The 12,484-nt window shown below is 38.6% G+C and overlaps 1 protein-coding gene across 1 annotated transcript in view; it reads left to right on the top strand.

The window, feature by feature from the left end:
* Positions 1–2,226: 2,226 nt before the first annotated feature.
* Stk32a (serine/threonine kinase 32A) overlaps positions 2,227–12,484 on the top strand; it is an 84,709-nt gene continuing 74,451 nt past the window's right edge. The window contains exons 1-2 of the mRNA XM_027927890.2: positions 2,227–2,274; positions 3,314–3,465. Of these exons, the coding sequence (XP_027783691.1) occupies positions 3,347–3,465 (119 nt within the window). The 5' untranslated portion in view covers positions 2,227–2,274; positions 3,314–3,346. The remainder of the gene's footprint in view (positions 2,275–3,313; positions 3,466–12,484) is intronic.

Below are 12,484 nucleotides of genomic sequence, written 5' to 3'. Positions count from 1 at the left end.
TCAATAAAAGCCTCTCCTGTCACTTCTCACCTGCCACTGGCTCTCTTCCTAGGTTGTGTTGTTACAAGTGGAAGCAACATTAGGTAGTGTGGTTTGGACCAGAGTCTGCTCTTTCTTTGACCGACTAGACAAAAAGAAATAAATGAGATGCCTCCTCTCTAAATCAGGCCTGTCACTTTTCCAAGACCTGAAAAAGTGGGAGGATATATTAATTTAGGCAGTTTTGCTAGTGCAAATTTACTAGGAACCTGATATGTAATCCTTTATTATTTCCATTAAAATGTAAAATGTTTTATAAATAGACGTGATTCATGGAATGGATTAATATCACAATGATATTAGGTACAATGCCTGGAGATTCCAAGTATCATTACAGCATTGGAGTCTAGGCTGCTAGTTGAAAAATCACACTGAGATATTGGATTTACTCAAGATAAAACTTTGGACTTTTAGATAAATCCTAATCAATTTTTTTTTCCAGCACTACTATGGTAAATAACTCAGACTCTTACATGGTGTGTACAGAAAATATTGCTTTTCTTATTTTAGTATGAAACTCCAAAGAAACTGTATAAAAGTATTTTATAAATTATTTTGATCCCAACTCAAGTTAAAAAAAAATCACATATCTATACACATACATAAAACTAAAACAAAAGTTTTCCAGGTAATAGTACTCTTACCTCATTTGAGGCATTTCTGGTACTTTCTAGTCTGTTCTATTTCATTTAAAAGGTTACTGTTTCTTAGGACTGCTGATTTTATTTCTAACAGCTTGGAAGACATGGCTTTAGGGGACCCAGATGCTCACACCGCTCATATTTACAAGAAGCCATTGTTTGAGGGCTCTTGTGTGTCCTTTTAGCTTGATTTGATTGATTTTCTGGGAACTCACCTAGTATGAGTCACTGTGCTGGACTCTGGGAACTGCAGAGTTTGCCTCTCCTTACATGAGTTGGGAGTGTTCTGAGGGGCAGGAAATCCAGGGGGAGCAAAAAGACTATCTTTTATCTCAAATCATATGGTTATTTTGACTCCAAATCCAGTGGGATATATAAAATACAGACTCCCTGTGTGATTGAGTAGGGTTTTATTTGGAAGTTCAGAAGAGGAGACAATGAAGTCATTTATAAAAATAAAAATTTTTGACCTTCAGAAAACTCAGCAAGATCTCCAGCTGACCCTTTACCACCTCTTTGCTCTTCAGAAGGGGATAATCTAATTATTCTTGAAAAAAAAGGGACAAAGCAGGTCTTTCAAAGAGATGAGTAGCCTCTTGTAGAGTTTCACTATATTTTCTTAAAATTGCTCATATGAATTTATCCATCTATATTCTTATTTCAAAACCAGTAAACAAGGTCAAGTATTTTTCAAGGTCATCAGGGCAAGAAAGGAAAGATTGTCACCAGTCAGGGAGAAACTATAGAGTTTTTTCTTCCCATCACCAAGCACTCATGAGCATTCACCTCAGAGACCTTGCAGCCTGCACACTAAACCTCTGCTGCTTCCTACTGCTAGGAGCCAAAGATTTAAACTGGCACATGTGGATGGTCATCTCAGTTTCAGAGCACTTTTGAATGGACTTCTATACACATAAACATCCTTACCTGTTAGCTCTCTATGCGTTGGAGATGAGCTTATTCTGCAGACTTATGGGCATAGTAGTTTCCTATTTGGGAAACTGAAATCATTTAGATAAGAGGAGTGTTTGTAGGGACAGAGTAGACAAGGAGAATATTTTTAAAGTGCTGGTCCTATGTAGAGCCACTATCCTTTAGCACCAGGTCTCTTTTCATGATCATTGTGTTCAGAGGTATTTCTCCTGACCTTGCTTCCTGTGCCCAACCCCCTGATCTATGTGCTTAGAGTGCTACAACCTCTATTTTTCTCTGCATGAGTTTTAATTTTCCATTTATTTTATGACTATTTAATCCATAAGTCTATCTCTATAGATCCCCTACTGTATTTACTTTAGGCTTCATAAAGCATATATTTTATTTTTACTCGATTATTAATATCTCCCAGGCACTGAGCACTGTGATTAATACATAAGTGCCCAGTAAGTCTTTATTGGATGAATAAATTGGCATTTAAGGTAATTGGCATCTGGGTTTAAACAGGGTATTTCAGCTTAGACCAATTTTTGTTTATTACTGATTAGCTACTAAAGAGCAATTGATAATCACTCATAATGTTCTTCTTTTTTGTTGTTTTGCAGTCAACTTTGACCACTTTGAAATTTTGCGAGCCATTGGGAAAGGCAGTTTTGGGAAGGTGAGAACCAAGTTGATTAACCACCAGCAGAGCAACATAGCTTAAGAAACAGAGGGTTTGAGAACATTCAGATTATTGAGTTATTGGGATCATTTGGAAAAGCAATTCAGAGAAGTTTTATAATTGATTTTTTATGAAATAATCACCATAATTTTAAAAAAGTATGTGAAATGCAGCTACATGACAACTATATCCTGTTTTTATAATTGTCTCATTTAAGTCGAATCTGTTTACTTTCTCCAGAGTTCTCTACTCTTTGCTCTCTATTCTAATGGATATTAAGATTGTGGAATGATTTTCAAATTGTACCAGCTGTATCTCCAGTAGTAGTTATCTTGTCAGTGTGGAGTTAATTCTTTCCGGTAGAAAGGAAGCACCTGATATCAATTTTCTTTTTCCCAGATGTACCATGCTTTTATTTTCAAAAATCTACCATAAAAAATATACAGTCTAAATTTTGTAAGAACTTTCCAGATTCAAACCCCGATTATTAGTTTCTCAGTGGAGACATATTTTAAGAATAATTTTTCATATTTCAGATTAAATTTGCATTTCACTTTATCAGGTACTATATGGGCCTCTAAGGAAATTTCACAAACATGGACATCGTATTTGATGTTTCTAGTGCTTTGAGTCCTTTTCTTTACATCCCCTATGGGGGTAAACAGATACTGTTTGCACAGTACTGTTCAACTTGACAATGTAGCCATGCCCTTTGTAGCCTCTTAAAGCAGGAATAAGGATGTTGTTACTAGACAATTCCTGATATGGAGGCAGATTTAAATGCTGTCCAAATAATTCCAGAAGCAAAGCTAGGCCAACTTGTTTGAGAAAGCAGCTATTCAAGAATTGATCTGATGCATGGGGGAGAAAAGGAAAGTTTTGCTCTGCAATCAGAGCTAAGTGGGGACTTTAACATCAGAGAATTTGCAGGTGATGGGGCACCTCAGCCATGCTAAGGAACAGGTCCTGTTTTGTCCCTCATAGCCACATTCCATTGTGTCCTTAGTCACTTGCTCACTTGGGTTTGCATCCCTAGGTCTGCATTGTGCAGAAGAACGATACCAAGAAGATGTATGCTATGAAGTACATGAATAAACAAAAGTGTGTGGAGCGCAACGAAGTGAGGAACGTCTTCAAGGAGCTACAAATCATGCAGGGCCTGGAGCACCCTTTCCTGGTAAACTTGTGGTAAGTGATTTGACAGAGCCTGGGAAAAGAGACACTCCAATTTCATCCTTAAATACGATTACATAAACACATCTCATTGGCAGGTGTGTACTTGCAAAATGCTCATTTAGATCTTTTCTTTTTTTATTGATTTAAAAAAATGACATCAGAATGCATTATAAGTCTTATTACACATATATACCACAATTTTTCATATCTCTGTATATAAAGTATGTTGACACCCAATTTGTGTCTTCATACATGTACTTTGGATAATGATGTCCATCACATTCTACTATCCTTGCTAATCCCCTGCCCCCTCCTTTTCCCTCTCACCCCTCTTCCCTATCTAGAATTCATCTAATCCCTCGCCTCCCTACCCCACTATTAGACAGCCTCCTATATCAGATAAAACATTCAGCATTTGTTTTGGGGGGATTGGCTAACTTCGCTTAGCATTATCTTCTCCAACGCCATCCATTTATATATCTTCCTTAAGGGTTTTTGATCTCCTCGATTTCTTTGGCTCTAAAATAAAGACACTTTTTTTTTTTTAAAGCATTGTAACTAAATGGACTGAAAAGTAATAGTTTGATGACTTCCACTCTAATGATAGTTTTTTGCATAAAGCTATCCCTGTGGGACAGAGACTGGGTGCAAAGTGTGGCCTCTTTGGTTAACATGAAATTGTTCTTTGAAACTTGTACAAAGCACTTTCTCATTAAAATAATAGGCAATTAAGCTGTTTTCTTTGTATCGTGCTTCATAAGCAGCCACAGATATACCTGTGACTTGGAAAGGCCTGGGTGCCATTTCTTGCCCAGTGGGTTTGAACAGAGCTAGAGCTAACTTACGCCATTACCATAATTCAAGGCTTAGAAAATGGCTGGAAGCTTGCAATATCTATTACCTCCTGCTCTTTTCTTGTGCTTAGAGGTCTTTATGTTTCTCCTTCATCTTACTCTATATTGTAATGCATCCATTATGTTAAGAGCCAGTTCTTAAAGCTAATTCAGTAAGACTGTTATTTAAATATGCATACCAAGCAGTTCTTACTTACCAGCAAAGGAGGGGAAAAGTCTTTATCTAGAGAATGCTAATGGAAAAATAATTGAGATTTCACTATGTGTTTAGGGACAACCTTCTGGAGGAATCAGTGCATAAAACCTGCCTCAATCCATCTTTAATTAACACAGTTTCACTTAATATACAATTTTCTCAAAGCCTCTGTGCCACAGTTGAAAAGAAGAAGGTTCTGTGTGACTTGGAAATAGATCTATTATAGTTCATGCACTACTCAGACTTGGTAAGAGTCTAATTTTGACTCAGCCTCAGTGTATTTAATCGGCATTTTAGAATGGCCTATTCAAAATGCTGCCATGTAAAAAGTTAAAATGGATACAGCTCTGCCTTCTTTAGCATTTATCAGATTGCCTCCCCCTCCCCTTCACTCTAAGAATGACAAGGTGCTGTCATTTCGTAGCTTCCCTTTGTTCCAAGTCATATTTTCCTTCTTTAAAAGTTCAACCAACCAATTTTCTTTTCTAAGGCCAAGGACACTTTGTAAGAACTTTGCCTTTTTGTGTCTGTCCCTCGTTGCTATGTGGCCAAAATTGATATCATTCTATTCCCATGTTTCTAAAGCATGGGTGTATAAGACTTTAAGGTGGGCAAAGTTTAAAAATTCTGTTATTTGCCAACTTGATGTCATCCTAGAAGACATTCTGTTCTCCATGAATGCTGACCTGGTGACACCATGATATACACACTTACATGTGTATGTATATAGGTATACATACACACACATACATATGTACACATGTAACATGCACATACATATGTGTGGTATAAATCCATATACATACATATATGTGTGTATATGTGTGTGTGAGTGTGCACATGTATATTCTTTTCTTGTTCTTCTCACACCACATCTCACAAAAAGAACAATATTGGGCATCTCAACATTGGTACAGGAAGAGAAGAGGACCTCATTTCTACCCCACAAACACATCTCATGTTTTTAGAATTGGCAACCAAGAATGGGTCATTCTGAAAAGTATAGCAGAAAACTCTTTTGCCTTTCAAGCTTTGATAAAAAAATCTTCTGCCCCCACTAAGTACAGTATAGTGGTTTTAAGTGAATCTTTCCACAATTATGGAGCATCTTGCAATGCTTATAAAAGTGTTATTATGAGTAATTTGTCATTTTAGATCACATGGTTAGAAGATAACATGTATAACTAGGGTTGTTTTCATGACTGTGATAAGATGTTCTGCTCAGGACCCAACATATAGTATCTTACAAATGTGAGTTTTATAGTTCCCTGCTCCATGGATACAAAGGTCATCCAAAAAACAAATTTGAAGGATGCTTATTCCCAAAGCATCATGGAAAGTTAGGGGGGAGGCAAGTGTCTTTAATTCATTCTCTTCTAGGGCTATGTTATTTGTTTTGTTTTTTTACTCTCATTTTGCAAATCAAACTGAAAACATCAAATTGCATATTATAGGCAATTTAATCAAGACTTGTATTCTGGTTTTAACCGTTAGATTTATCTTTACATCCCAAGAGACTTAGGAGCTGATTTTTCCTAAGAAGTCTTGAATTGTTTATAAAACAACAGCAATATGGTTTTAACTCCTGCTTACCTGTGTTCTCTATTTTACTGCTGTGGCTTATAGACTTTTCCATATTGTTTTGGATAATCTTCTCATCCATGCTCAAAATGACCCTAACCTCTGGACAGGTGTTTAGAAAAATACAGTTTCAGACTGAGAGAAAACCCAAATTCTTTTTTCTTTATACTAATGTTTAGTCTGTGCATATGTAGGCATAAATATATATATATAGTATTTGCAAACTTTTCTGCAATTGCAGGCAATTAGAAAAACAATCCAATAGAAAAATGAAAATTCTCCAGTAGTCCTACCACCATCCTTCAAAGTGGCAGCACCTTCGTAACATGAGTGTGTGCTTCCAGAGAAATATGTGCTTTTAGTTTTCTGGTTTTGTTCATGCCTTAGCCTCATCCATTTCTTCTTTCATGTATATATATACTGAACATTGAAACCAGTTATAAGAAAGGTTGCCCTATAAAATAAAGGATGCACAGTTATATTTGAATTTCCAATAAATGACCAATAATTTTTAGCCTATGTCCCAAGTATCACACAAGATATATTTTCCTGAATTATCTAAATTTCCAATTCAAGTGGGTATCTTGTACTTGTTTGTTAAGTCTGGTCACTAATATAGCAGAGTCCCACACTGTGGGGATTCAGTGGTGAGCAGGAGTGGACAGAGTCCTGACCGGCCCGATAGTGCTATTAACTGGGAGAGAACTATTAATCAAGTGGCATCTGAATATGTAAACTGTGACAAGGGCACAGAGATTACGTACAGTGCACTGTGTGTGTGGTGTTGTGCTTCAGGGAAAGAGTTCAATGTGTGGTATTAAAGGAGGAAGAACACTCAGAATTAAAATTCTGTCTTACCCGCCTCCATGGACCTGGCCCTAAGAAGGACAGTCCTCAGAAAGAGGCCAGGTTATCAAGTGAAGGCTGCCAGACAGGGCTGGCATCTAAAGAAAGGAAATAAAATCTTCCTGCAGGTTCCTCCCTGAGGGCTGTTCACAGAGCCCTGGCAACCCGCATCCCGAAGACAAACAAGCCATCTCCAGCACCTGCTCCCTGGGTGGCTTTTGTTAATTGAGAGTAAGTCTGCAGCTGTACAGGGCGCCTGGGGCCTCTCTTGCCCCTTGTCCTGGTGAACAAAAGGGGCCCTGAGTGGTTTCAGTAAATAAGACAAGATTCTCTGTTTTAAGTGGAAAGAACACCTGTACTGGGAGAGCTGTAGGGGGCCTGTTCAGATGGCTGAACACAGCCCGGATACAAGTCCCCTGGAAGCAGCCTTTATTGCCTGCACTCAGTGCTGGAGTCACTTCATGGAGTCATTGACGGTGGGCTTCAGGGCCACAGTGTCACTAATAACTTCCCTATAGATGGTGCCTGTTACTTGGGGTTTTACACACATTGTAACCTCTGTTCATCCTAACAAACTTAGTTAGTGGGGATACTTGTCCCAGTCTATACCTGAAGAAACAAAATCTCAGAGAGGCCAAGGGCTTTTCCCACAGTGACACGGACAGAAACTGACAGAGCCAGTACTCACACCCAAGAATCCCTACTTCAAAGTCCCTGTTCTTCCCCCATACCAGCCCCTATAGCAGTCCTGTGAAACTTAAGAAGCAGAATTTATTTTGTTTGTTGTCTTCATGTGCCGCAAGAATATAAACTCCATGAGGCAGGTGTGTTTGTCTTTTTTCCTGCCTCATCCTGACTCTTACCCTGCACACAGTAAGGGCTCAAGAAATATCTGTTGAATGAGTGAATGAATAAAGTCACTGGTGGCACCAGGCCTGATCTGGTTCCTGATCTGTTGCTCTTCTCCCCATTACATCAGTGCTACCCTTCACACACTCAGAAACATACCCACATATAATCATTGCCCACTTCGGTTTCTTTGCCAGCACTGGGGGCAGAGGGCTTGGGTTTTAATCCCTTCTCCATCAGGCCAGTCGCGTTAGGGATTCTTCTTGGTTTTCTCCATAAGAGGGAGGAGTAATGGCAATACTTGTGTTAGAGGACATGACTATGAGTGATAAAGTGATATGTGTATAAAGTACCTCACAAAGTAGGTGCTTAATAAGCTCCTCCCAGAAATGGAATGTTCCCTTGGCCCCCATCACCAGAATATGTTTATTTTCATGATTCTGTGGACTGGTCAGGAAGTTCTAGTCTGAGCCAATTTAACTGAAGCTATATGCAATATCAAGTCATCCATCTAAAGTCATCTACCAGGGACTTGCTGCTTCTTTCTCTTCTGCTAATAGCCCTGTATTCATGCCTGGTGGAAGGGTTCCCAGCAGTGAAGGAAACAGACTTCATGAGTAAGTGCTTTTTCAGCCTCTGTCTGAATCATATTTTCTAATATCCCATTGGCCAAAGCCAATCATGAGGTCAGGCTCAGATTCAAACAGTGGAAAAATAGGCTCCACCTCTGGTGGGAGACTTGGCAAAGTCAGTATTGCCAAGGCCAGGCTGAGGACTCCTTGTGGCTAGTTTTACAAATAATCCACCACAATACATTAAACATTTTTAAAAATTGACAAAATGATCGAGTAACAAAAAACAAAAACAAAATCCCAGAAAACTACTGAGGGAATTGAGAACTCCCTGAGGTTATTGATTTTTTATGGCTCTTTCAAAGGCTTCAAGGCAGAATTTGTCTTTGGTATGACCCTGATAAATTTGGATGGAGAAGAATGGAGAGAAGTCCCTGAAAAAACCTTGGCAGAGAAGTAGTGTCAATCCTGTGATCCATGCATAGTAATTGTGCCAAACACAGTTGAAGACTGACTGACTGACTAATGAACAGGAAGTTAGCTAAGTCTTTATAATACAAGCACTGACTTATCATTTTCTTATCCACTTTGGAAGAGTTTCCTTTTTTGAAAACAACATAAGGACTCATTCAACATTTGAGCTAAAGCCAGAGGTGGTAGCACACACCTGTAATTCCAGTGGCTCAGGAGGCCGAGGCCAGAGGATTGAGAGTTCAAAGCCAGCCTTAGCAAAGGCAAAGTGCTAAGCAACTCAGTGAGACCCTGTCTCTAATTAAAATACAAAATAGGGCTGGGTGTGGCTTAGTGGTAGAGTGTCCCTGAGTTCAATCCCTAGTACCCACAGAATGAAACAAAACAAACAAACAAAAAAATAAAACACCCCAGCTGGATATGTAGCTTAGCGGTTGTGTGCCCTTGGGCTCAATCTCTGGTACCAGGAACAAAAAGAAAAAGAAATTTGAGCAAAAAAGAAATTCACTGTAAAGATGTGGGATGGTTTACAGCTGAAGCAAAGCTGAAGAAGCTGGGCTTAGGAAGGTTAGGGACAAAGATTGTTCTGGGAATCAGGGTAGCAGGGACTAATAGAAAAGCTCTTGAGGCTGTCTGGGTCAAGATGAGTCAGCTCCAACCAATTTTCTAAAGTTGTGTCACCTACTCAAGATTCAAAGTGCTGGGAGAGAATCCAGTTGGCCTTGCTTTGAAAATATGCCTGCCCCCTGGCTAAAAGAAACAGGAAAATAAATAATGATTCCTGGATTGTTGGCTGAGCAATTAGGATCCTTGTGTCTTTCACTGGGATGGAGAGATCTGAGTAGGAACAGATTCCTCATGAAAGACAGGAAATTTCTTTTAGCCTTGTTGTCTTTGAGCTGCCTCTTGGTGATCCAAATAGAGCTGTTGAATAGGAGGTGAATCTGGAGGTCAGGAGAGAAGTTCAGACTAAGGAGAAGTCCAACAACCCACATGCAAATCCTTGGCCTGTTATTGCTGTTTAAACATGGACTGGAAGGGAGGACCTTTGGAGGGATGAGGTGGAAGCCGCAGATTAAGGACTAGACCCAGAACACTCTAATAGTTCTCATGAAGAAGAAGATTCAGGGAACCAGATGAGAATAGCCCAGCGGTACCGTGGTACACATGTGTTATTAATCAAGTCACCAGACAGGGATGGGTTACTTGACTCTTTTCCATTCATTTACTTATATTCCCTGGCATATTTACCACACTGTTAATTACTATAACTTTATATCAAATATGCAGTAATAATAAATTTTTTTTTATTATGTTGGCTGTAGGTAGCATTTTGCAATTTCATAATTAGCTTTTCAGTTTGTATTTTAAAACTGTAAGCATTTGTAATGGGTAACATTGAATCTATAGCTTAATTCTATAGATTAACTCAGGGAGAATTAACATTTTAAAAAATATTTGATCTTTCAATTCATACATTATTTATTTTTCCTGGTTTATTTAGGTATCCTTTAATTTTCTAATTTGTTTTTAATGTAGTTTTGAGCATAGAGATCTAACATATCTATCTTTAGATTTATTCCTAGGCATTTGATGTTTTTGATAATATTGCAAGTGGTATAATTTTTCAAAAATTTATTTCCTAGTAGTTTGTTGCTTGTATCTGAAATACAATTTATTATTAACCTTGTGTTCAGTGACCTTGCTAAATTTGTCTATTAATTCCTGTAGATTTTCAATGTTTACAATCATGTCATTTACTAAAAATAACAGCTTTATTTCTTGCTTTCCAATCTTCTTACCTTTTATTTCTATGCCTTTGGCATGTGCATTGATAACACTGTTGAGTGAATAAATGATAATAGACATCCTTGTCTTTTCCTCAGTTCACAGGGAAGCTTTTATAATATTTCTAAATTTCATCTGATGTTTGGTGTAGGCTATTTGTAGATATTCTCTATTGTGATAAGGGAGTTTCCTCCCTTGCTGGAAGTTTTAAACATGAATGTGAACTACATTTTATCAAATACCTTTTCTTTTTTATTGAGATCGTTTCTATTACATGGTGAAGAAAGTTTGATAAATCAACCATGATTCCCCCAAATAAATTCTAGTTAGTCATGTTCCATTCTTATATGTATCACTGCAGACTATAATATACATTTTTAAATATTTAATTTTATACATTTACTTATATTATGTATTATTCATAGTATGTATTATTTGCAAATAGTATTTATTATTTACAAATTTATAGATTTACAAATAAAAATATTATTTACAAACGTTTATGTATATTTTAAGACGTGCATAAACAGGTTTGAATGCTAAAGGGCATGAGCCAATTAAGTGAGGAAATGGTAAATAGGACAGAAAGGGGACAATTACCAGGTGAGATCCTGTAGGTGACGAGGTGCAGGTGACTCAGGGTACAGGTGAATGGCTGGCCTTGGGCGGAAGTAAGGACATTTCTTTCACTGCACTAGGAGAGGAAAGAGAGGATATAAGTGTACCTGCATGTGGGCGGGTGGGTTTGTTGATGGGCTGATGAAGAAGTTCTCATGCCCTTGCCTCTGTTTCCCTTTGATGTCATCTGCAAGATGGGCAGAGTTTAGGAAATTTTGAGGAGATGCTCCAAAGTAGAAGAAAGTGTGAACTTAATGGAGACTTAGAATGGGATTTTCTAAGTATCCATTTTTGACTTCTGGTTATAAATCTAAAGTGAATGTGATCAGCACAGGTCTGTTTTTTGCTTTAGGCTGCATCTATTCGGCACTAATGTGTTTTATTGCTGTTTTTAAGCACATTGGTGGGTTTAAACGGGATTGCAGTTTAATTGGGTGAGGTACTGTTGTGAGAGGGCAAAATTGTGATGTATGCAGTCGAGGGGGAGAAATAAAGAATGTCCACATGCTTCTGCCCTTTTCAATGCTTTATCCACTCAAATTACTCAATACAATTTCTCACTATAGGTTCTTAATCAAGAAAACAATAATCCTTAATGCTAGGCACTGCAATAGACATAATCAATTCCCAGTAAACAATTCTAGATTAATTCTAAGCACTGCAAACACACTTAATCATGACAGGCTCGTGTCAGACATTCCCTCTGCATGCTAAGCTCAAGTGTCAGATCAAAAGTCTTAGCCTTAGGCTCCAAGTTCAGCAGATGCACACTCACTCAGACCACTGTGATCAGGTCCGGGAGCCAGGCAGGCTTCCTGCTTTGGAGTGGATGACCGCTTGAGGAGAGGGTCCTATGGGGAAGTTACTGCTCTCACCAGGGTCCAGACGAGGTGGTGGTAGAGTTTGAGGGCAGTGAGGATCATTCAGAGGATCAGGAAAACAATGACAAGTGATGGGCCAGGTCCTCATCAGGCCCTCCAGCTCTAGTGCATCCTTGTTTTCACTGGATGAATCCCTATTCATTGGCTTTATTATTTATACTAAATTTGGGGGCTTTTGACCCCTCTTTCAATCCTTATCAGCTATCACTGGATTTCTCCATGACATCATTTACCCTGGGGTCAGAAACATCTGGTCAGGTGGTCTCTACCCTGATCTTCTCGCCTTTCCCTCTTATCAGGCCAGGACAGCCTGCCAGAGGCTTCACTCTGTTTATCAGGGTGAGGGGAAGTGACTTGTCTGAGGGCCATACTGGA

Source organism: Marmota flaviventris, chromosome 5 (assembly GCF_047511675.1).
Source record: "Marmota flaviventris isolate mMarFla1 chromosome 5, mMarFla1.hap1, whole genome shotgun sequence".
Taxonomy (NCBI): Eukaryota; Metazoa; Chordata; class Mammalia; order Rodentia; family Sciuridae; genus Marmota; species Marmota flaviventris.
Note: the sequence above shows the minus strand (reverse complement) of the source record. Positions and strands in the feature narration are given on the sequence as shown.